This window comes from Atractosteus spatula, chromosome 11 (assembly GCF_055471065.1).
Source record: "Atractosteus spatula isolate fAtrSpa1 chromosome 11, fAtrSpa1.hap1, whole genome shotgun sequence".
Lineage (NCBI taxonomy): Eukaryota > Metazoa > Chordata > Actinopteri > Semionotiformes > Lepisosteidae > Atractosteus > Atractosteus spatula.
Window position 1 is genome coordinate 7,601,669 of NC_142716.1, and position 25,768 is coordinate 7,627,436.

Here is a 25,768-nt window from a genome sequence, read left to right on the forward strand (position 1 = left end):
CGGTGTTGCCCCTATAGATTTCACGTGAAACGCGGCTCAGTCTGGGCGGGTACCTGCAAACGTTTCCCTGCCTGTAGAGCGCAACGACTGAGGAAAACGTTAGATTCGTTTAGGAGGATTAGCTTTCTAAGAAACGTCGGATCGCATTTCTTATCAGTATATAACAGTGAATAACATTACAATGATGGTCATTGCTGCTGGATCACGCTTCATGGGATCGAATTGCAGTGTAGAGCCCTCTGTGTGGAGTTTGCATGTTCTTTCTGGGCCGGGTGCTCCAACCTCTTTCCCAGTCCGAAGCTACGCTATCTGAGTTAATCAGCGTCCCTAAATTGTACACTGCCTTGCAGAAAAACTCTGGTTCAGCGCGACCCTCCATGAGCAAATAACAACCCATAATTACTGTACATATTTCTATGCCGTCGTGAAATCTGCTACTGAAAAACTCCTACACTACTACTAAAACTCCTGAAATCTACTACTACAAGCAATTGTTAAGGTAAAATTCTTCTGTCAGCACTACATAGATTCTATCAGAGCTTTCTCTTTTTTGCTCTTGCAGGAAAAACGGAGCTTTTGCGCGGAACAACACAAGCGGAGAACAGTAGGAAGCCACTTCAGGGCGCGCATTCGAGGACTGAAACCTTTCATGAAGAATTTATTAAACTTGTTAAAGTGTTCGCTTGATATTTATGTTTGATTTAATTTTTGCGAACTTAAAATACCATCAAATCTGATACTGTATCTTTAATGATAGGTTCATTTTACAATCTCTTAGAGATTCAAAATAAAATATATAAATTAGAAACAAAGCGTCTAAACAGCGCTTTTAAAAATATAAACAATACAAAACTTTTGATTTAACCTTACCCTACTTCTTTTTTATTTTTATTTAATAGATAATTACAAGGCGCTATACCAACTGTACCGCACACAATGTCGTTGACTAACGTCTTGGGGTATACAAATATAATCATTTAATTTTTATATTAGTTGTCTTTGTTATGCAAAACATTTACGACAGATAAAGTCAAATCTGATTTTATGTTTTTGTTTTAGAACAAAAAATAAAAATAAATGGCTTTGTATTTGCACTCGAAACTTTGCTAATTTCTTTCATGTCCTCCCATGGACTCAATAAATACCGCACAAATGGAATTTTAAACGGTACATTGACCTCTTAAGAACAGAACATTTACTTGATGTATCTATAATTAGGTCAAGTGGCCCAAATTTTTTGTATGTTTTGTGTTCCTTCATTTCTTCTTTATTTAGGGTTTTAAGGCCGGTTACTCTGCACTGAACCAATTGAAGGGGTACAGTATGAAGGGGTCAATACTTATTTTTTTTGCTTTCGAATATTTGATGGTGATCCAACCTTTGTCAACATTCAAAGAATGATATAACGATTCAATTACGTTTAATGTAAAGGTGCAGAAATTAGTTTTGTGAATACAATATCGATTCTCCCTTTAAAATGTTTTTTAGAAAGGTCACATTAGCTTACCATACACAAACGTACAGATTCGTAAAAAACGTAACCCCCCCTGTACACCCGAGTTTTATAAATTAAAGAGGAGTTATTTGCTCTTTCATAATAAATTTGTTTTAATCCAATAATCGAATGTTTACACGTGTTTAATGATAATGATTTTTAAGAGATGGCCTAGAGCATCGGTCTATGACTGTTAAAACCAGACAGTCGCGTTTTAAAGAGAGAGCGCTTTCTTTGTAGACGGCGATAAAGGTCTCCGAAAAAACAAGAGAAACAGGACAACACAAAATGAACCCTTCTATCAGGATATTCTTTTTTAAAATCATTTACATCAAAATTTCCAGCAGCCATATCACCCTGCAACTCACAACTCACAACTGGCAACCCACTGAAGCTAAGCGGGTGTGAGCCTGGTCAGTACCTGGATGGGAGACCTCCTAGGAAAAACTAAGGCTGCTGCTGGAAGAGGTGTTAGTGGGGCCAGCAGGGGGCGTTCACCCTGTGGTCCATGCGGGTCCTAATGCCCCAGTATAGTGACGGGGACACTATACTGTAAACAGGTGCTGTCCTTCGGATGAGATGTAAAACCGAGGTCCTGACTCTCTGTGGTCAATAAAAATCAAATAAAAAAGAGTAGGGGTGTAACCCCGGCGTCCTGGCCAAATTTCCCCTTGGCCCTTACCAATCATGGTCTCCTAATAATCCCCATCTATGAATTGGCTTCATTACTCTGCTCTCCTCCTCACTGGTAGCTGGTGTGTGGTGAGCGTTCTGGCGCACTATGGCTGCCGTCGCATCATCCAGGTGGGGCTGCACATTGGTGGTGGTTGAGGGGAGCCCCCATTACCTGTAAAGCGCTTTGAGTGGAGTGTCCAGAAAAGCGCTATATAAGTGTAAGCAATTATTATTATTATTATTATTATTACCTTTACCGTGCATAGACCGGACGTTACTGCAGTGCAGTTCTTTATGGAAAACCTAGAGGGCAGACGAAGCTCTGAAACAAGCTGGAGAAAAAACATAAAGGACAAACTAATAATTACTGTCTCTATACAGATTTTTACTTCTTAGTGGTCTACGTTTCGTCATTCATCAAAATTGAGCGTCTATACCTTTGTATACGTCTTTTGTTTTTAAGGATATATAATACTCCGGCTACCTCAAAGTTTTCCCCCTGCTGGCGTACTTTTAACTTTAGAAAATTATTACCGCTGCCTGGAATGCTTTTGTCTAAAAGCATTACATATTCAAACCAATACAAAAGTTTTAACTAAGGATTTTTTTTCCTTTGTTAAATGTGTGTAATATATTACGATAAGTTAGAATAAGTAAATTCGTTTTGGTACTTTTTTAATCCTCAGTGAGACATTTCTTTGGAAGAACACTGGGTATTCCCCGAGAAGAAACGGGAAAGATCTTCAGCATAATTCTGTGTTCCAAGGAATTGTGTCGTGTGCAAATAAGTTATTTTATACTTGTTAATATCTAATTTATTGCAACTGCAATTCTTGTTCAAGATATGCATTTATGGTTAAATCTTGTGTTAAAGTTAGGGTTAAGTTAGAATTAAAAGCTCTGAATTGGGGTTTGGGCTAATGCTAAATGAAGACTGAGGTCAGAGTTAATGTTGACTGGGTAACAAACTTTAGCCCAATCCTGCTGTATGGTAACTGCATTTTGAAGGCCAAACACATTTCCTTCTTAATAGAGCTTTCTCTTGCTCGAAATTTGTTATACGCAAGGTGGCGCTAAATCTATTTTCTTTGCAGAGTAAGGTCTGTGGTGTTTGTCGTTGATTTCCTGTGGCTCTCTAACAGAAATGGGCGGGGAGCGCAGGTTGTCAACTACACAATGACACTGCCCCCCTCTGCTCGCCATGTTGGCTCTAAATGGCAAGTTGGCATACAGGTTGACTATTACTACTTGCGCCAAAATGGCGACCCTTTTCCCAAACTTCCTTTCTCTATAAATCAGACAGAGGGGAGGAGGGAGAGCGATAGCGTAAGGCAGTTGGCAGCCGAGATCGTGTTGTTTCGCACCGGGAGCGCTATCGTTTTTCAAACTATGGCTATTAAGCGTTTGTGATCTAAATCAGTCAAAGGACTAATCGGGGGCATCCCGGTATTGTTATAAGGCATCAAAAGAAAAAAGAAATTCCTCGACTCTTTGCTGTGGGAGTAATCGTGACTGCGGAGGCGTGTGTGTGTGTGTAACCCTCTTTTCTGTGCTGGTGGTTTTTGTTTTAAATTCCCCTCCCCTCCTCGGAGCCCGGAGATGGTAAGTTTGTCCGCTCTGGCCGCTGCTGGTGACGGAGAGAGGAACAATATGGCGCTGCGAGTCGCTGCTGCTTGTGCTGGACCAGTCCTTGTCTAAAGCCGGGGACAAACAGGATGAACCTCTGCGCCCAGTACTTACGGTAAATACCCTCGATTGGTGGCATTGCTTGTTTGAGCTTGAGGCGTTTTGCTTTCCTTTAAAAAAATAAAAAGCGAGGTGTTTCCTCGACTTGAGGAAGGGAAAATGGAGACAGTGCTGTTGATGTGTGTTGGGACGGATCTGTCAGGATAGTTACGGTATTCCCGGTGTATGTTCCGGTAACGAGCGCGGTTATATGTGAAAACGGGCTCTTTTTGAAAGAAACCCACACGGGCGTTACGTAAGCGTAAATGAACCGAAGAGAAAATGAAACACACAACAGTCGTGGTTTCGAATAGCAAAAACGGTGAGCCAAGACAGGTGCAAGGCGCCGACTCTAATTTCTTTCCCCTTTGCGAGCACAAGCCGGCAGACGCACAGAGTCTATAATAATATAATATATAATCATCTGCTGAACAGTCATTGTGCATGGCAGGTGACCTCTGTTAAAAAAAAACACTGACAAGAGCTTGATCTTGACTTTCCACATTTTAAACACACGCGGCTACGGGGATTTATCCACGAAGAATCAGCAGACACGTTTCACTTTTTGGTTTTTTTTTTTAGAAAAAGCAACAGCGGTGTTTTGGCAAATTATACACGGTCTGCGTTTTCGCGTCTGGCTGTATTTTGTTCCGCCAGGAGATCAGATCCTTTGCGTGAATGCGACCATTAGCCAAGGTGGGCTGACTGGCAGAGCCAAAACGAGAGGAAAAAAAAATAAATAAATATGCTGTCGTGCGTGATCCTCTTAAAATGTTACCGGTTTGAGTTATTAATCCTGGTTTCCAAGTCATTGAAAAATACCGCTTTTGGAAGGGATTCGGTTCGGTTTTCCAACGGGTGCTGCCGCCAGCGAGTAGAATAAACCGTTTTTTTTTTCCTCCTTGTAAGTCGTGAGCGGGGGCGTGAAAAGGTGTTGAACCTATATAAGTTACTATAGCTACACGGTGAAAGCATCTCTTTCTCGCCGGCGCTGCCGCCGAGAGGGGGTGACAACACGTGAAACGGCTCCTCTCAAACCCCGCACACAAAGCCCCGGTCTCCTGTGAGCTGTCGCCGGGAGCACGCTGCTGAGGTAGGGACGGCCGAAGGGAGATGTTTCCGACAACTGGCATCGCAAAGCCCGGCTGCTGCTTTGCGCCGGTCGGCCGGGGGCGAGGCGAGGGGAGGGGACAGGGAGGGCACCCAGACAGAAGGACACCGGGGCGGAAAACAAAAGCCCCCCACCCCGGTATCTCATCTGTCGAAAACTGAGGTTTGCGCGTCCGGGACGCGGAATTTCCTCTGTGGCCTACAGGTTATGTGACCAGTACGTGACACAAGTCTTTGTTTAGTGTGTGTGTGTGTGGTGGGGAGGTCTTTCTCTCTGTGGAAAATGACATGCTTCTGGGTTTCTTTACACCCCTAACTTGAATTATCATCGCCTCCCGGTTGAAGGAGTTAGTGGACGGGGCTTCGCCCAAGTTACTTGGGGGAGTGATGTCCTGCTGTAACTCAATCGAGGCTCGAGGGATTTGTGAAGGTGTGAGGCCTTGCGCATTTATTCGCTTGTTTCGCGGGGAGTTTGTCCTACGAACGCGGCGTCCCGTGTCTTTTACAAGTTTTTTTTCTGAAGATGTAAAAGGGGAATCGTGTAATTTATGGGCCAGACCGTCCGGTGTGAGCAATAATAAACTGCCGCAGTGGTGCCCTGCGAAATAGTGATCGTGTATTGCGGAGCTGCAGTCGAGCGCTTCCTGTCAAATAGTGCGCGACTTCCATTCTGTTAGCAGGCGGTTGTGTTACTATTGACTCTAGTCGCTTATTTATTCCCTCTGGGTCTTCAGACAGCACGGTTTCGGAGCAGATTTCGAAAATGTGGTGAAGTTCATGTTTTAAAACGTTCGCGAAATGTGGAACGTATCGAAAACATGTACAACAATATGTAATAGGCGTTTAAATGACAGGGTTTTCTGATCAGTTTTAACTCCTAGACAGAGGAGAGTAACTTCAGTATTATAGATTTCATATACATTCTAGATCCTAAATTCCTATTTATGTCAAGTGGTCCCTTTTATAAGAAAACGAAACGTGCTAGATGAACCAAATGGCTTGGCTTCTCTCATTTGTCAAGTTATAAACGAGTTCTTACACCTTAATATGTTATGTAACTTGTTGCCTTTGAGTTTCTCTTAAAGTGAAGGGTTTTTTTCTTTAACCCCCAGCATGAGTAACTTCATATTTAGGTACATGCATATATTTCATATTTTGTCTTCACAACAGCAGATTGTATACATCTTCAGATCTGATCCTCATCAAGACTTTGCTGGCTTTGACTTGAGATAGCATTTTATATTTACATATTATATGGATGGAGCAAGTAATAGACTTATTTCATGCTGAAAAGAGAAGAAAGTAAACTGTTTCGGCTGTCCATCAGGCTGTATGCTGCTTGGTATGAAGATCTAGTGTCTCATCCAGTTCCAGTGCATGTCTCTCTACTTTCCACTTGTCCTGTCTCACTGTTGATTCTGAAGTCCTTTGGGTTGACTTGGTCAACACTTTGATCATTTTGAATACTTAAATCAGGATCCCCCTATAGTTTTTTTTGCACGACTAAAAAGGTTCAGTTCATGTAGTCTGTTAGCATGGGGCATTCCTGTGAGCCCAGAAATGTTCAGTCACACTTCTCTGTACTGATTCCCGTGCAGCAATATCTCATTTTGTATCACACTGACCAGTACAGGCATTCAGCTGGGCTACTTTAAGTGCTTAAATCGCAAAATAATTCTGAATAATAAGGAACGATTTTAGATGTCTTCTCCAAACCATTGCATAGGACATTTTCTAAATAAATCAGTCTTCCCTTTCTTTTTGAAAAACCTGTTTTCTCTCAAGATGCAGGACGTGTGGCAATATTGCACATAGCATTTACTCTGTCAGACACCTGAAAGATGGTCCTCAGACACTTCTCTCTCTTCTGGTGTGGAGTCTATGTGAGTTCTCATCTCATGGTCTCGTGCTTTTGCGTTTCAGTGTTTATTTCCTTGTGTTTTCATATAACAGTTACTGGAATTTGGGTCTGTTCAATTAAGATCTTTTTCTGGAACACCTGCTAAAAAATCAAATTGCGTGATACCTCTGGCAGTTTTCAAGCAGATTGTTTCCATCCTGTGGGGCGATGACACTCCTGTAACTCTCATATTTTTGCTCCCAGCATTAATTATTTAATACTTAATTAAGAGGAAATTATTAAAGCCAGAACAGAACGTCAGATCACGTTTTTCTTGTAATTAAAAGCTGTTCTTTTATGCGCAATTGAAGTGAGACATTTAGGGTTCCAAGCTAATTCATTTCAATCCAATTGCCTACCTTTGCTACGTAGTTTTGTGCGGTGGTTCTTGAAATGGTAAAAATAGAGAATTTCACAAATGCAATGTGGGGCACAGGTGATAATTTGTTAGATGCTGTTCGCTTTTGTTTCCCCCCACAGATTTTAATCAATATCATGCATTATTCATTTTAAGTAAGTGGTATCCTGCTTACTCTTAACAGTTAGCTTGTGTAATGAAGAAACAAAACTTCATGAGAAGCAAAACATGTACTATTAAAAAATAAAATGCCTAAAAAGATCTGTAAAGAACAACCAACCGTCTTTAGTGTTTCTTCTGAGGATTAAATATGTTCAGACTAGTTTCAGAATGCAAAAAAGCTGTTAATACTAGGATCTTCTCCCAAAGGTGACTGAGAAGTGACATAAATATTTCAGTTCCTTTTATTTATCCTCGTTTCTTGTAGCTATTGCTAAGAGAATATTGCATACGTTTTAATGGTCTAGACCCCAGCAGTTTTGTTAATAGAATAGTCAAACACTTTCTTAGAAATCTCAGTGGATTGTAGTTTAGGTAGAGTTTATTAAATGGAAGCATGTTGAGTAACTTGCTAAACAGAAGAAATAAGAGGCATAAAAAACAAGAGATTTTTACAGTCATGTAAAGGAAACCATTTAGTATTAAGCATGCATCAGTGTATACACTGAAGCACCTATCTTACAGGTGATACTGGGAAAACACAGAGGTTACGTTGTGCAGTGCAGGGGCAGTTATTCCTTACTTCAAAACAAAACTTCAGAGCAGTGAGTTCAGTTAGTGGGCCTGCTATATCGGTATTTCCCTTTTCTGTGCTGGGATGGGAGTCTTTCTCATTGTTTTTTTACAAAATTGATGAGGAGTTGCCAGTTCTTTTTTGTCTGAAAACTGTGTCTCTGCTATATGTGTTTCTAAAGCTGTCATGATAAGAAATTAAGCATCTTTGTGCGATATTGCAGTGGATCTCACCTGAATGTTGTTTTCCTACAAGGCTTGCAACTGTCACACACACTTTAAACTTTAATATTTAAAGGGTTTGCTGAACAAAGTCTCCAGTCATCTGCTTTTAAATTGAATCAGTTACGAGTTAAATCAGTTTGTGTAGTTGCTGTTGAAATAACTTTTTTCGTTTAAGTCACTTTTGGTTATGTTAGTCTTTGTGAGACGGCACATGTAATTTCCCATTACATCCACAGAATCCTTTCACTGTCTTAAAAGTTTGAGTGGTTTTAATGAAAATGAATGCTGGCAGTTTTCTTGCTTTTCATATTGTAAGGAATGGCAATACTTCAGAAGCAGCCTGCTGTTTATGAAGCGCCATACTCTTTTATGGGATAAGTGGTTTACATGTATTTTTTTGTTCCCTTGCAGAAAAAAAATGATCATTCAAAAATGTCTTGCAGTATTTTTCTAGACAGTTTTTACATAGCAATATTACCATTTCTTCAGTGATTGGTAATTTGAGCAAGCTTAAAAATCATTTTATTTATATCTTTGTTTTAACAGGCAGGCAGAGGCCCTAAAGGCTGACATGACGGGTAAGTTCAAGGATCTCTAAGACATTTAAATGCGGTTTTACCTCCTTAAGGATAAGTCTGTTGTCTAGGTCTCTGGAGTTGCAGAAGCTGTCGTCTGGCAGACATAGGTGTGTGTTTTGGTGCAGGACACATTCCTGTTGTTAGCTACTTCACGTGACCTTCACACCAAGCATAATATACCTTCCCTTGTGTCATCTTCAAACACAAGAAGACACCTGTGGCACAGAGCCCACTGATCTCAAACAGCGATTGCTTTTCCATAAGTTAACCATTGAAAATCGCTCAAATGAGGGTTTTTTTTGTACTTTCAAGACCCACAACATTGCTGTTCTGTGGGTAAATATTATTTTAGACACCCTTTTCCAGACTAGATAAGGTTATGCGAATACTGCTTAGGTCACCAGTGTAATGAGATACTGAGGTGGTTAAAGTGAGACGATGTGTTAGTCACGGTTGCAAAACCGGCTGAAAAACTGATGTGCTTGCATGCTGGAGTTTCATGTCTGTGTGTCGGCAGTAACTCAGGTGATCTTGCAAAGGAATGTGAAGACTCCTGTGGTGGCTGATGGAAAGACCACTGATGTTGGTCATGATGCTCCCTGACTGACACTTACTGCTGGCCCTGTCTTTACATGAACAATAAATTTGTCTATACTCACATGCATAACATGTTTCTTCCTTTAATTGATGGTGAATGCACGTGTCTAGTAAACTGAAACTGTAGTATCTAATAGTAAAGTGTTTAAGTAATTTGGAGTGGGAAAGAAATGTAATGGTATTATCTGTTATGCAAATTTAGAATAGTTATACCATCTTTTCCAAAGCATGGTAATTGGTTGTGATTTAAATAAACAATCATGTAGGGAAAACCAGGTTTTTGAAACCAGTTCCCATCATTGAGATCTAGTGCATAGTTGTTTGCTTTCAAATGTTATAGTTTTGATATTTGAGTTTGAAAAATTAAAGTCAGTCTCACTGCTAAAAACAAGCTTGTTCTTTTTCCAATGAAATGTGAAGCTCTGTCGAAATAAAGGAGAAGTAAGATGGTTCAATAAGAGTAAAACAAAAAAAAAAAGAAGGAGGCGGATTTAATTTGATTTGGGACCTGAATCAAATACAGTATAAGTGCTTGTTAATGATATTAGATGTGTGTGTGTGTGTGTTTGGATAAAGGCATAGCGTAACTTATTAACCTAAACATATTCCTTTTCCCTAGACTCCAAGTTGGGTCCAGCAGAGGTCTGGACATCCAGGCAGGCACTGCAGGACCTCTACCAGAAAATGCTGGTGACAGACCTGGAATATGCTCTGGACAAAAAAGTGGAGCAGGACCTGTAAGCGATGCTCCGTTTGTTATTACATCATTACCTCTTGTTTGCAATACAGTTACGACACATGTAGTACTAAAATATTGAACTGAATATTTTGTTGAACTGAACTGAAGCCTTGAACTGAAGTAGCAGAGAACAACACTGTGTTGAAACTGGAGTTTTGGCCATTCTGTTATGTGTGAGAGATGCATGTCAGTGCATTTATATGGCCCTTTTAAGATCTGATGGAAATAATACTTTGGATGGTTCCCTAAAGAGAAGTGTTAAATCTTAGCTTTGTGAGTGGCACAGTCAGTAAGGGGACTCCCTCAGCATACAGACTGAGCTTGACCCTGACATTGCTTTTCTGAGTCAGCTGGTAAAGCGAGTCCCGTCACTTTCTGGGCTCCTGCATGCTTGCAGTGACTTCACTGAGAGATGCAAAACTCTTCCAGTCAGTGATAACTCTCCTGTCAGGCACTGCGGGGCGTATAATGTACGTAACGACAAATGGTTTTGTAGATGGGCATAGAGTGAGTCAAACAGACATGAAAATAAAAGACAATTAATGAAAACAAAGTTCTTGAATCTTGTGATACCTGGTTGTGGGATGCATTTCTTCAAGGATTCAAAGCTACAATTATTATTTAGCAAGCAGCACAAGTGAGAAGTGTACCTGAACTCAGTGGGTCCCTGTACAGTGAGTGCAAATCACTGTTGCCTGTTAGAACGTAGAACCTTGGTTTTCTATAGGTAGAATTTACACCTTGCCCAGGAAAACCCTTTTTTATTTTGTTTTCCAGCTGGAACCATGCTTTCAAAAATCAGATAACAACACTACAGAGTCAAGCCAAGAACAGAGCCAACCCTAACCGGAGTGAAGTGCAAGCAAATTTGTCCCTCTTTCTTGAGGCAGCTAGTGGCTTCTATACACAAGTAAGCTAACTGTACCTTTTAAAAAAAAAAAAGCTACCCTCACAGATTGGTGAAAAAAGATGTTTTCGTAATACGGTATATTATGAAACTTACTGTTGAATTCTTCAAAAATCTTTGAAGCTTGTATTTTAATGCCGGTTTTTAGGTGGAACTGGTTTGCAAAAACAAAGTCCTGATCATTCAAGTTAATTTTTCCCCCTTTTTCCTTTAGTTATTACAGGAGCTGTGTACAGTGTTCAACGTGGATCTGCCCTGTCGGGTCAAGTCGTCACAGCTTGGAATAATCAGCAATAAACAGACAAGCACCAGCGCCATTGTAAAACCCCAGCCTAGCTCTTGCTCTTACATCTGCCAGCATTGTCTAGTCCACCTAGGGGATATCGGTGAGTGAATTACTGATTTAACAGTTGAATACCTCATGGCATTATACAGTGCTGGTGTTCTGAAGGCTTCACTTCGAGTTGCTGCTTCATCAATTAAAATTAATTTCTAGCTTTTTTTTTTTGCAGCACGCTATCGCAACCAAACCAGCCAGGCAGAATCCTATTACAGACATGCAGCTCAGCTCGTACCTTCTAATGGTGAGTAGCAGCTGCATCTAACCTGTTCACAGAATTGATTTGATGGATCAAATGACAGAGCTTTGTTTCCTAGCAGGAAATGTTTTAATAAGTTCTACAAATCTTTTGTTAATAAGTTTAAACATTTCAGAGCAGGTAATTTGTGTGCAGAAACCCTGAAGCATTTAGGTTGTTATTTTTTTGCAAAGTGGAGGTTCATAAGTACATTGGGGGAAAAAAAAAATTCCGAATGTCAGTTGTTTTGCAAAAAGGTTTTGAAGGATGCTTATGCTGCAGTGTAACCTGCTTCAAAAGCAAAATGGTGTTAATATTTATATTCTTGTCATTCATCTAGGTCAACCTTACAATCAGTTGGCTATTCTCGCTTCCTCAAAAGGGGACCACCTCACAACCATTTTCTACTACTGCAGGAGCATCGCAGTTAAATTTCCCTTTCCAGCTGCTTCTACCAACTTGCAGAAAGCTCTCTCTAAAGCTCTTGAAAGGTAATGAAATGGCAGTTAGTGTTATTTTGTCTCCTTGACCATTTGTGCGTTTTTGTTAAAACTGACCCTTTTCACATGATGCAGGGAACGGGCACTGCTTTTCTTTCTACTTTATTCTAGCCCTATCGTAGTCACTCTTTGTTGATAACAGTGGTCATTATTCAGCAGATAGATGCATAATCTAGCTGTTTTTGTGAGCGTGTTACAGTGAATTGAGATGGTGGTGTACCATACTGACAAATGCAGAAGTGTACACTGAGATTTTCAAGAACTCACTATTGGGTATGACTGTTCTCCATGTTACACAGTGCCACCTTCATACAATATAGCTCGTATTAAAGCTTTGTTTGGGGCTGGGGCAGCGTCTCCAGACTGGTCCTGACTGTTTTGGCATCTGAGGGATGACATTTCTGACATTTTACATTTTTAGTAAGGCCATACCTTGATATGCATAACTAACCTGAATTTGCATGAGAAGGTTTTTGACATGTCTGCTTCAGTACGTTTCAAAAGCTTAACCTAATCCTCCTTTATTTTGTTTTACCTGTAGCCGTGATGAGATCAAGAGTAAATGGAGTGTATCGGATTTTATCAAAGCTTTTATTAAGTTTCACGGTCATGTATACTTGAGCAAGAGCCTGGAGAAACTGAACAATTTGAGGGAGAAGCTGGAAGAGCAATTTCAGGTATGAAAAACATCCCTCTTTCTTACCTGAAATAACAGTAGCCACTATTAAAATGCAATACCTTTACATGCTAATCAAATATTATCTGCCTGCTCTACGTCCACAATTGTTTCTCGATTTTTCTGTTTATTTTGATTAACACTCTTGTGCTACAAGCTAGACATTATCATTTGTAGGAACTGAAATCTCTGAGAGTGCAAAAGTTTGGTTCCATACACTTGTATGGTTTTATTTTGGGGGGTAAAAGGTGAAGTAAGACAAGGCCTCTGTTCAGGACAAGAAAGCATTTAATTTAAACACTTGAATTTTTTCTTAACTATTTGTTATTGTGCACAAGGCCTGCTAGACTTTTTTATATATATATATTTTAAAATAATGTAAATGCAAGCTTTCATATCTATATTGGTTTTAAAACTGAAACATTTGCAAATGAACCAGAAATGGGGGGTGTTCACCACATCCAGCAAAATAATTCTCTAAACATACTTTTATCTCTTATATTGCTGATGTTTTTTTTTTGACAGAGGCTTATTCTTCAAAAAGCCTTCAGTTCTCAGCAACTTGTTCACATAACTGTTATCAATCTGTTTGAACTGCACCACCTGCGAGACTTCAGCAGCGAGTCTGATGACCACAGCTTTAGTCACGACGAGCAGCTCAGTTGGATCCAACTGTTAGCACTCTTCAGTAAGTTTACTTTTTGGTTTGGTTTTCAAAACGTTACTTAATATGGATTAAAACTGTGATATCTCTGATTTTTATAGATTTTTATAGTTCATGACTCGGTTTTGCGCAGGGTTTTCCCCACTGACAATTCAATTTTACCTCCCACCCTCTAAATTGTAATCATTTTTAATCTGCCTACCTGTCTGAATCAGAACAGGTGGGTGGTTTGATGCATACAAGCTACATTTTTAAAGCGTCAAATGCTCCTTAAGCACAGATGTCTTAATCTTAATGTGGATTTCAATCTTTTTTTTTCCCCCCTTTTCAGTGTCTTTTCTTGGTATCATGTGCAGCCGTGTGTTGCTGAATAAAAATCGTGAAGACCTGATGGGAGAATGTCCTTTGCCTGCAATTAAAGTTTCCTTGGACTGGCTGAAACTTCGACCAAGCGTTTTTCACGAGAGTGCAGTGGACGAGAGACAGTAGTACGTCTTACATTTCTGTCTTTCTAGAGGATGTTTATTGTGTTGTCTCAGTTATTTGGGGGTGTTAACTGTGTTCTCCTGTTTTTCCTTTTCACTCCAGCATTTGGCCATGGCTGGTTTCAATCCTGAATAGCTTTCAGCCAAAGGAAGATGATGTATCTTGTGCTTCAGGTATTTTTATCATATATCCTCTGTGCATTTTCAAATTTGAGTTGGTGTGGCGCCATGTCCTCATGCTGTTTCATAATGGGATGAGAGTGTAATTGTAATGGTATGGTTCTTTACTGATGGGGGAGGACTGTTTTAGCTTGATCGTTCTCTCCACAGCTGTATAACAGCTTGCATTGTTTTCCAGCCACCCCTCTCCCAGAGGAGTTTGAGCTACAAGGATTTTTGGCCCTCAGACCTGCTCTAAGGTAGGTTTTGCTTTTAATTCATTTAACAACAAAAGCTGGGATTTCACCTTGCCAAGCCTTTGATTGTTGCTGACGATCCTTATATTTAACATTTCTTGCTCCAGGACTTTGGATTTCTCCAAAGGGCACCAGGGTATTGCAGTGGACAAAGAAGGCCAACCCCTGCGAGCTCGCCACCAGAGACTGATTAGCCTTGGTAAATGGGTAGCCGATAGCCAACCCAGGTAAGCAGCTCGTAGAGCTGAGCTCTGGAATGGCATTTTCCCCCATATTTCACATTTATGAACTGTATGGCTTTTAAAGGAATTTCTACCTTGATTTACCGGTTTCTACCCGCATCTAATATGGAATGATGTGATATACTTTGAGAGCATGTGAAAGCAAATCTAGGTGTAATACTTAAAAGCATCTGATGAAAATGGCCAAGCTGTTAAATGCCTTTTTGCAGTAACGTTGATGCTCCTTAGGATAGATTTGCAATAATATTGCTCCATTTTTATTTTGTGTCCTGTAAAGACATGTACAAGTTGGTTTTAAAGCAGTTATTTACTGAAAATAGAGTAAAAAGTCAGACTGAATCAATGAGGTAGGAACTTGAAGTTGGAACTTAACTCATCCTGTATTATTTCACAGACTTGTCCAGTGCCGAATTGATGATGGCATGCTTCTTTTTGTAACTGACATCCCTGAGCCAGTGATCGAGGAGCTCGTTGAGAAAGATGGTCCTGTTCTGCAGGAGTCTTCGAATGCAGAACAGACTTCCAATGAGGGCAGCCAGGGCTTGAAATCTGTTCTGCCCGTGGGCAAGAGTCAAAACAGCAGCTCTGAGGGTGGAGAGAAGCCCGTGGTGACTTTTAAAGAGAATATTAAACCCCGGGAACTAACCAGAGATGCCAACAGAACCCATCACCTAAAAGAAGGGCTGAAGGAGAGAAGGGAGTTCAGCAAAGCAAACCTGTCCAGCAAAACCGATCTGAAGAAGGACAACAAGAGAAAAAATGAAGCTAAGAAGACTTGTCATGAGAAAATGCAAGAGTCGGGGAAGCAGAATGTGGCAGTACAGGTAAAAAAAAAAAATCTCTATTCTCTGGTTTGTTCTTCTAAGACTTCTTTTTTCTTGGTCATCTAGATCCGTTTTTGTTTTCTTTAAAGGTGAAAGCCCAGTCTGAAATAAGGAAGACCCCGGTCTCGGAGGCAAGGAAGACTCCAGTCACCCAGACACAGACGCAGACGAGCAGCTCCTCGCAGTTCATCCCCATTCACCACCCAGGGGCTTTCCCTCCGCTGCCTAGTAGGCCAGGTACACGGCCAGCCGAAACGCGCTTCTGCAGAACCTTGATTTTTTTTCTCATGTTTAGAGCGACGGCACGAAATGTGAGCTCAGATCATTACGTCATAAAGGAAAATGAACCACTATAGTGCAGTCATGGGTATATTCAATTCAATTTATTTTTATATAGCGCCTTTCACAACAAGGTTGCCCCAAGGCGCTTAACAATGCAAGTGACCGTACACGTTGTGAATACAGAACAGAAAAGACCAGAAGACAACGTAGAAGAGGAACTAAAAACTCCTTATTAAGAAGAAAAAATACCTCTAGGGATCTGAGGTCAACTGGCTGCCCAACCCCTTTGGGCATGCTAATATTATCCAATTAAAAATAAATAAATTAATGAGGGTATTTAATCCATCCATCTTCTGTATGTCAGTACTCCATGCAGATCTCTGTAGACCAGCAAAATCCTCCTAAACGCATTATATGTGGGTATCGGTGTGAAAAGGGACACTGTTTAATCCTGAAAAAAGGACCTAACGTACCTGTATCATTGTTTTGATTATGGGGATGCAGGAAATAGCCTGGATGATGCTTGCTGGCCTGGAACTTCATTGCTGCATTTCGAACCTAATTGGCTCCATCTGAAAGGGCTGATGTGGCAATTCGTCTTTCTCCTTCCAGGGTTCCCACCCCCGGCGTACGTTATCCCGCCCCCCGTTGCTTTCTCGATGACCCCAGGCTTTACGTTTTCCACCGGGGTGTCTGTGCCCGGAGCCTTCCTCCAGCCCGCCGCGCACCCGCAGGCCGGCAGCCAGGTCCAAGCCGGGAAGCAGTCGCACATTCCTTACAGTCAGCAGAGGCCGTCGGGGCCGGGGGCTTTAACCCAGGGCCCCCAGCAGCAGCAGGGTCAACAGCAGCCTCCCACGGCCGCCTCCCAGCAGGCCGTGCAGCAGCAGGGGCAGCCGGCAGGGCAGTTACAGGTCCAGGGTATGTCCCAGCAGCAGCAGTCTCCCACGAAGCCCGTGCAGCAGCAGCTTGGGAAGAGTCCTCCTCATCATCCTGGCCTGCAGCAGGTAAGCGGGGGAGTTTAACAGAAGCTGCCGGTGTTTTTTTTGTGTTTGCCCGTCCAATGTGCCACTGCCAAGTGTTATTTACTTGCTTAACCTGCACCTTTATTTAGGGTAGTTTAGAATGTATATGTCCAGATACAGTAGAATGAGGTAAATGCTAAAAAACAAGGCAAGCAAATGTTACAAGTGCAATGAAGGTGCATAGATGTACATGGGAAAATGCATCTAGTGGTTAACAAGTTGTAGGTAAGGTTTGCAATAGAGACTGAATGCCATTGAGCAAAGTGCAGTATCATCAGCTGGTAGTCAAACTGACTGTAAGTCTTAGCTCTTCCATGGAGACTACTGACAGGATCTGTAAAGCTTGTATCAAATGGCTCTGCAGTGGGAGAAGCATTGTGTCTAACGGGGGACAGCAGTTCAGTGTCCCTTTACATCACTGCAAGCTTTCAGGTGTCTGGCATATTGCTGGAGTAGGTCTTGCTCTGAGAGTTGAGTTGGCCATAGCTAACTAATCCCAAACCTGCCTCTATTTTGGGGCTGGTGTTGCTTCTTCAAGTGAAGCTTGAAATGTGTTGTCTAGGCTTTGAAGACCATGCTGTGAAAATCTGTATTATTTAAATGCAGAAAATGAATTATGCATATACATGGTCTTCACCTCCTGTCATTTGTAAGTCTTCATTGCAGAAATATGAAAACTTTTCTGGAAGAAATACTAATTGCGCTTTTTTTTCCCGCTAGTTCATGCAAGTTACTGAGCAGTCCAGCCAGATGTGGAATCAGCACCAGGCACAGGCTCCTCACCAGAAGAATCTGCCAATACAGATGTCTGTTAAGCAGTCCTTTTACATGCCACCTCAGGATCCTCTCAAGTTGTTTGAGCAGTCTCTCCAGACTGTGCCGATGCAGCCTCAACAGCAACCGACTATGGACAAGAAAATGAAGCTGTTTCCTGTAGAGCCTTTTGGTCAGAACGCCTCAGAGGTCAAAGTGCAGGATTTCTACTGGGACCCTCCGTACCGTATGGCTGTGGACCGGCAGATGATGGGGCAGCAGGTGAACAGTGACCGCCTGGTGAAGCGCCCACAGGGAAGTTTCCGCTCTGACCAGGACAACATCCCAAGGATGTCGTCTTTTGAGGTACAAAAAAAACGCTCTATGATCCTACTTGGTTTATGCATATCTGTGCACTGTCCAGAAGCTGTATCGGAAAAATGAGTTTTCTTGGCAATCCCGATAAATATTTGGTACTTTTTTAAGCACACCCCATCTGCTTTTATTTCATCTGCATCTTCGACAAGCGCTACAAACACAGTGCATGCCGATGAGTTTCCACAGGGTGAAAGCAGAGAAATGGCCAGCTGCCACCAAGTGCTAGCTTTGTAATTTACAGGTGATGTTTATTTTATCCAGACCTCTGAGGTTTTATTCCTAAAGGACGTCCTTCTGCGGAGGCTTTGGAGTCTTGTTCAAATTTTACTTGGCTTTTTTGTTAAATACGAGACTCACCTATGAAAAGAGCAATTTAATCATTAAGAATATAAGAAGAATTAGACTGCAAATGAAAACTGGGTGTGGCCCCCAATGGAACACCTAAGTCTTTTTTTTTTTTTCAGAAAGTCTACTCCAAATTGCCACAATGAAAAGTATGAATTTTATTCAGGTGACTTAGCCAAGTCTTCTACTTCCCCATTTTTTTTTTTCTAAAAATAGGGAACCAGGTATTGGATTCCTAAAATGTATATAACTTCAAGATGTGTGCGTGTGTATATAAATTGTTTTAGATTAATACCTTTATATACATATTGGCAGATGAGTTGTGCTAACTCAGCTTTGCAAAAGATGTTTCTCTTGTGCGTGTTCTGCCATTGTCAACCGGTGATGGTTGAAAAGTGTTTAAAAGTTAGTGTACAGCTGCCTTCTGTGATCATGGATATTGCATACAGACAAATGCCGCATTAAACAGGATTTCATAGGCTGTGGTATTTATTAGTCTGCCTGACCAGCCTTTTTGACAAGCAATGAAATTCCTGTTCCAGCTTCTTTCTCCCTCATTTTAAGATAATATTTCTATCTAGCCTAGTGAGCTAGTGTCCCACATAGGTGTTCCCCAAGGGTAGATTCTGGAACCAGTTTGATTTTTCAGAAATCACTTGAAGTGTCCATTTCTAGTTTCAATTGGCTTTCTTCTGTGAGAGTGGTATTGTTTCTTTTAATTGAACTAAACTACATTATTTGTTACGGAGAACTGTATGCATCGCTGAGACAAATAATTCTCACTCTGAATCAGCTTTCATTTTATACTAAGTAAATGTCTAAAAGCAACCTGTTTCTGTCGTTTCCCATCCTTAACTCCTGATAGACATTCCTTCTTTTTTACATCTCTGTAGTTACTTCTGTCAGAAGCATTCCTGTGTTAAGCTTCTTCTGCTTTTCTGCTCTCCTGACTGGTTGACGCTACTTCTCTTTCTTCCTCCTTCCTTCTGCATCATCCATGTCTCTGTAGGACTCCAAGAGCTCCCCTCTTCTACCTCCTGACCTGTTAAAAAGTCTAGCTGATTTTGAGGAGGAGGAAGAACTGGCCTTTACTAAGCCTCACGATTTCTACCAGGCCTTGGCTGGCCCTCTTAACTCTGCTCCGGGAAGAAGCATGTTTGTATGTAGCCTCTTTCTCTTCGTGGCTGAATACTGTCCCTTTTATTCATGTTTTTTCCATGCCTCTTTAATGTTCCTTCTGTAAGTAATTGATCAGTTAGTTTTTGACAGCATTTGGTAGCTTGCATTTGTTGACCTGACTGACTGGGTTTTGTTGTGGGTTACACTTTTGTTCCTCTTACTGCGGTAGCTCCAGAATTGCATAAAGCAAAGGTTCAGGGCTGCTGGATCGCACTCGGTTTTTCATGCCTTTTCATGTTCTTGGTCATTAGAGGAATTCATTTTCAGTTTTGGTGTTGAGTTGTTGCCCGACATGCCTGGGCCAAGCAAACATTTCCTCTGGCTTTGTAAAAATAGAATCTATGGTCCCAGGTCGGAGATCTAAAATTCTTCTGTGTTCTCTGTATGGCTGTTTAAGAGTTTTTCATTCTTAATTTAACCAGCTATATCAGCTGTCATTTACAGTAATTTACAGCGAAACACTTTTAATTTATGTAGATTTTGCAGTAGGGTAAATCATCAGTGTTCCATCTAGAATTTGAATCCATGAACCTCTGGTCCCAAGTCCAGAGCGCTATCCACTTCTCCACGCAACTGACTAGTACTTGAACTTTTGAATTTTGGTTCACACTGTAAAGTTATGTGGTAAATTAATTCTTCTCTTGAAATTTGTGTGGCTTATTTTACAGTAACATGACGAGCATTTTTGGGGTTGAGATGTTTCTGGAAGAATTCGGTTCCTTAGCTCTTAAAAAGCAAGAATAGCAAATCAAAACCGGTGTTGATCTACAGCCCCTGTCTCCTCATGCTCTTATGAGAGGCAGAAAAGGGCTAAGGCTGCAGTCCGTGCCGGTTTCTGATATTTCCTGATTGTGTGTGTCATCTTCAATTCTAGTACAAATTAACTGATAAAATGACTTGTGCACTACGGACAGACATGACTAAAACAACTTGTATTTCAGTCCTCTATAGAGAAAGGTCACAGTATCAAAGTGTGACAATTATTTCCCCTCTTGCAATTTGCTTGCATTGAATATGAAATACTCACCATGCCCCTAGTGTGGAATTTCACAACAATTGGTAATGCTGTTTGCCTCCCCTCTGCCATTGTGTGCAAGCATCGCAGAACTAGACTTTTTCTTCTTAGAGACACACTTCCCACATGTCACTGCTGCCCCTTGTAGTATTATGCTGTGTTTCAACTGTTCAAGAACCTGATAAAGAAATTCACAAACTGCCATTGTGACCCTTTCTCCAGCTATTCACACTATTCCCATTTTTGGGGGGAATGAAAAAGTCCAAACTACATACTTTTTTGTATGTCATTTTAAAATTTCTGTTTTTTTCTACTGAAAATGTATAAAGCTCTAAGCTAAAGGACATTTCAATGTATTGATCTTTGGGTCAACATCATGGTTAAGATACACTTACTAGGCACGATTTTCTCATTTTCTTCTGTAGTTGCCAAACCAGTCAAGGCTGGAACGACCCTCTGATCTGATGTCTCAGCCTTCTCTTATGCCCTTGTCTGGATTTTCACTTCAGGTCAGTAGACGGTAGTTCATAGTTTCTTGCATATTACAGTAAAGGACAATTGTTGTAAATGAAGAACTTGCTGTAATTGTCAACACATTGAGTTAAAATGCTGGAAATGACCGATGTGCTTTCCTTCTAACATTTCAACTATGGAGTTAACTTACATTCCTTGTTCCTTTTTTCCATCAGTTTTCTTTTCCATAACAAGTAATGCTTAATAGTTTGTTCATAGATGCCCAACTTGAAATAGAAACAATACCTGATCCTGCTTTTTTAACACTGTTTCTTTCTAACCTCTTTTGGTTTTGTTGACCATAGGAGAACTCCTATCAAAATAGCAGCATTTTCAGTGAGGCATATGGCAAGAATATGGCACCTAGCACAAAGCCTGAAGTTCCATCGCTGGCACATCAGGAACATTCCCTGTACACCCTGTTTGAAGGAACTCCATGGTCCCCTTCTCTTCCTGCCAGCTCAGGTATTGCAAAAGAAGCTCTGGGGGGCATTGAATGCGTTTTTTGGTGTGTTTTCCCTCAAATTGCATTGTTTTCCTGTTGCTTTGTTTTTCAGACCATTCAACACCAGCTAGCCAGTCTCCTCACTCCTCTAATCCCAGCAGCCTGCCGTCATCTCCACCAACACACAACCACAACTCCATCCCTTTCTCCAACTTTGGCCCCATTGGGACCCCAGACAGCCGGGACAGGAGGATCGCTGATCGCTGGAAAGTCGAGAAGTCAGGTAGACCTTTCTAACCCCTATCCGAAACTTAACGGTCTTGGACACTTGTCCGGTCAATTATTAATATGCAAACTCATTTAAGCTCAAAAGGATTGTAGGGATGCAAGGAATCCCAGTGTAGGTTGGTGAAGGTTTGAGAAGAGTTTGATTGTAACGAAAGTGACCATTTCTGGAGACTCGCACAAGATGCGTTTCCCACATGTGCCCAATTGCAGCAGTGTTACAGTGGGTTTTATAGTCGGAGTTCAGCTATGTTATTCCCACGAATGGGGGTCAGAGTGTTCATTCCCCTTACAGCCCAGTGGCTTTTCCTGATGTCATCGCCTTTCAGCTATTTCTGAGATGTCACACACAATAGCATGTGTCTGTTTAAAGTTCACACAAGCCATGTCAGGAGTAATGACCCCAGTCCAGAGTCCGATTTCTAAAGGATCGACATAGGTAAATATTTATGCATCAAGTGACTAGAATTATTGTATGTACGACGAAAATGTGGATCAACTTGCAACTTACACACTCTCAACTCTGGAAAATAAATATTGGAAACATTCTTTATCATCTGGAAAATCTGTCAAGCATGCCTGCGAGAGCTAGTTAGTGAGCCTATACAGTCTTAATTATTTTCATTTACTATTTTTATACTTATCGTGAACTTCCGTAAGAGGTTAGTAGGGGTTTTTAGAAGGGTTATAGGGTAAAATTTGACTACAAGAATTTGGCTTTACGCACTACTCAAAATCGCTAACCACCATGTAAGTTTGAGTCCAAAAACATACTTTGGTTGAATGTCACTTATTTCTCTAGGAACACCTTTCATGCCAAAACTCAAATTCTCTTTGGAGCATTTGAAGGCCCTTACTTACAGAAATCATATCCCATAAGGCTTTTCTCGAAGCAAAGAAATCTCGAAGTTAGTCTTAACATCTAAGTGTTAGGTGGAGGGAGTTTTAAATGTTGGGGCGAGCTAGAAGAGGAAGGAATGATAAGTTCAGAGACTTTAGAAATTGAACATTGGAGTTCTCCTGAATGGCGTGGGGAAGAGTTGATCTGTTTGGGTCTTGTCGACAGCAGTGAGTGGATTCGGACTGGATTACTTGCCTGCTTCCTCTTCTGCATCGGAGAATAGCTGGCACCAAGGCAGTACCCCCTGTAACACCTGGGCTACTCAGGAATCTCCAATGGAAGACTCGACCACTGTTCTCATGGACAGCCTGAAGGTATGGGGGGGGGGGGGGGATCGATTCATTTGTACTTTTTAGATTTGACTTCCAATAAAACTACTTTGCCAGTAATGACCATTCCTGATCACCAAGTTGTCATTGTGCAGCTTCTGGATTCCAGGAAACATTTAGGGCCCAGGTGGTTATTTCTCTAAGGTGCTACATATTGCATCCTGTAGCATTGTTTTTAAACGTCTTGCTTAAGTTGTAGCATCTTGGAGAGTGAGCGAGAGTGGGGTGTCTGATGGGGATATAGTGCATCCTGGCCGTTGTCCGTAAGGTTGGGACTTCAACGTGCGAGCCACAGGTAGCAGTTTGAACTGCTGGCGAAGTTTAGAAACATCAGAAAGTGCATCGGTGAGAAGCCGTTAAGCATCTTTCACTAGCCCCGCTCTTGAAACACCCTTGTTTTTGTTCCCCCCTCCCTCAAGTCGATCTGGTCGAGCTCGATGATGCACCCTGGACCTTCGGCCCTGGAGCAGCTGCTCCTGCAGCAGAAGCAGAAGCAGCAGAGGGGGCACGGGGCAATGAACCCGCCACACTGAGAGGGCACGGATGGCACCACGTGTGAAACCAAGCTCCACTGAATTAACGGCATGTTGGGTTCGCAGTAGAACAACCCACACTGTCCCTCGATGCAGGTGGCAGCCCTCTCCTCTCTCTCTGTGTCTCTGTGACAAGAGGGCGTAAGTGCTCCACCAAGCCACTGAGTGCGCACCAAGCGGCTGCTGAGCAACAAACGGATTTTGACATTGGAAACGAAAATCTGAACACTCTCATGCTTCCTGACGACCTCCGGGGGAAGGACCATCAACCGTCTCACTCAGTAACGTAACGCCACTCATCCACAGAGCCTCCTCTAACCCTCTCTACGTTGTACAAGTCTCTCGGGCTGTATAAGAGAAGTGAAGAAGGTGGGGAAAAAGGCAGGCGGGCAGGTTGGTTAAGTCAAAGAGAATTGTTTGTCTTGATTTTTCTTTTTCGAAAACTAAGGAACGCTTTTGCTGGGTAAGAAAGTAAAATGGAGTATACGAACATCTTTACCGTCGCAGTAATAGTAGCACACGTAATTCCTACTTAACACAAAACAGCTTGTGGTCTGAACACAGAAACGGCGGACCCTTTCGATTCGATGTCCTGTCTACTGATTGATGGGCACTGGGCGATGCTTTTGTAAATGTATTTAAATTAAAAGGGGGCATCTCCCAGTCTTGAAAGAAAGAAAGGCATTGTGTAAGAGATGCTTCACAAATCACCGCAACAGCTTAAAATAGATTTAGATGTTAGTGTTAATAGCTGCAGTAGAGATTGCAATTATTAAATACTGTATTTTGTGAATTGTTCTGTAGCAATCCTAGCTTTAACAGATCCTGGGTAATGTGTACTGCAGTTGACCGCTTACAGAGCGACAGAACTGCTGGCGGGATTTTATATTAAATGTTCCTACTCCCACCCCTCCTACCTTACTGTCTTTGATTGCAAGTTTTACTATTGCTTACCAGAGGATGATTTAGTTCACAGTCTGCTTTCTTTTAATAGTGTGTAAGCAGCTTTAGGTGGCTTTCTTTGTGCCTGGTTAGAAGTTGTTTTTACAATGGTCGGCACCGTCTTTAAAAACAAGCAATTGGGTCCAGCAGGAGCTGCTGGTTCAGCAATACAGGGGCACAAAGCTGCGTCCGAGAGGAAGTGGGAATGTGCTGCTTTGTACTTAAGGCAGCCCTGAAAAAACTAGCCAGACTGGCACTCCCCAGCCCCAGAGCTCTACAGTCTTGAGTGTAGTTAATGGTGACATCCTCTAGTTTAATCACAGAGACAGAACATACAGGACACAGATGTATAAGAAAATATATATATGATGGTTATTTCTTTACAGTGTGGGCAGCAAAGGAGAAATTTTTATTTCGTATTTAAAGGGTAAAAAGACTGAATATCATAAGTGTATGAGGGAAAAGTGAGTATTTCTTTTTATTTTCATGTAGGAAGAAAAAACATTTTATGGAAAACAAACTTTAAACAACACGTCTTCTTGCTGTGTGATTGTGCTTTTCTTGTTGCATTCAAAATGTTAAAAAAAGTAAAATAAAATTGGAAAAACAAGTCGAAGGACTCGACACTGGGACGTGTCAAGGCAAAGGACAGGAAGATAGCCTTCCGCAGAATAGCAGGTCCGGGGAAATTGGTTTTTGAATTTATCAGCACAAGGGGGACTCATGAATTTATGGTATTGTTTCCATGTTAGTGCTCACAAAGCTCGGTGTTTGTGCTGGTGTTCTTCAGCATGGAGGTGGGATTACTCAAAGTCACTTTTATATGGTTCCATTTGTGTACACTGTTTTGGGCAGTACGTAGAAACAAGACAAAATCTGAAACAATCTGAGAAAATTGGTATTCTCCATAAACTCCTTTAAATTTAATTAATGGCTTGGCAATTCTAGGTCTACTGCTGTGCTGTGTCCACTAAAATCAAGTAATCATTATTTGTTGAATATTTATAAAATCACTGGGCAGATCTCACTTCAACATCTAGTATGATTACATGCAGGAAACTGCATTCTGGGCAGCTAAACCATTCCAGTGTTCATACTGTACAGCACTACACTTAGGGATGAAAGAGGTCTTGGCACAATTGGCAACATATACCAGGCATCATGTCCCAGTTGCCCAGTTCAGGTACAAGGAGAGAATCATTTAAAAACTGCATGGGAATATGGTGTTCGGAATGTTTAGTGTTCTGTGGGAAAGAAGATCCCAACACCTCTGCAAAGGGTCATGGGGGGATTTTCATCAAGAAATTGGTTTGTGTTCTAAGCTTTTGTGTTTTCTGTCTTTCTGTGCAAGACATTCTGCAGCAATTGCTGGAATCAGCTATGCCTTTAATAAAGTAAACCATGTTCTCCCTAACTCTTG

At 41.4% G+C, this 25,768-nt stretch overlaps 1 protein-coding gene across 4 annotated transcripts; it reads left to right on the forward strand.

Moving 5' to 3' along the window:
• Positions 1-3,490: 3,490 nt before the first annotated feature.
• Positions 3,491-25,762, forward strand: smg7 (SMG7 nonsense mediated mRNA decay factor). 4 transcript variants are annotated; one of them, XM_088926513.1, is made up of 23 exons: positions 3,491-3,911; positions 8,767-8,798; positions 10,015-10,132; positions 10,912-11,044; positions 11,256-11,427; positions 11,554-11,625; positions 11,960-12,110; positions 12,661-12,796; positions 13,321-13,483; positions 13,791-13,947; positions 14,048-14,118; positions 14,303-14,363; positions 14,468-14,587; positions 14,997-15,426; positions 15,516-15,663; positions 16,321-16,712; positions 17,451-17,849; positions 19,216-19,365; positions 20,826-20,909; positions 21,219-21,378; positions 21,471-21,641; positions 22,710-22,858; positions 23,293-25,762. In XM_088926513.1, the coding sequence occupies exons 1-23, from the start codon at positions 3,886-3,888 to the stop codon at positions 23,404-23,406; spliced, it is 3,609 nt and encodes a 1,202-aa protein (XP_088782639.1). In that variant the 5' UTR covers positions 3,491-3,885; the 3' UTR covers positions 23,407-25,762. The 4 variants fall into 4 exon arrangements, with proteins under 4 accessions (XP_088782639.1, XP_088782640.1, XP_088782642.1 ...); XM_088926514.1 differs by having other exon boundaries at positions 22,713-22,858; XM_088926515.1 differs by lacking the exon at positions 3,491-3,911 and adding an exon at positions 6,786-6,888.
• The last annotated feature ends 6 nt before the right edge of the window (positions 25,763-25,768 follow it).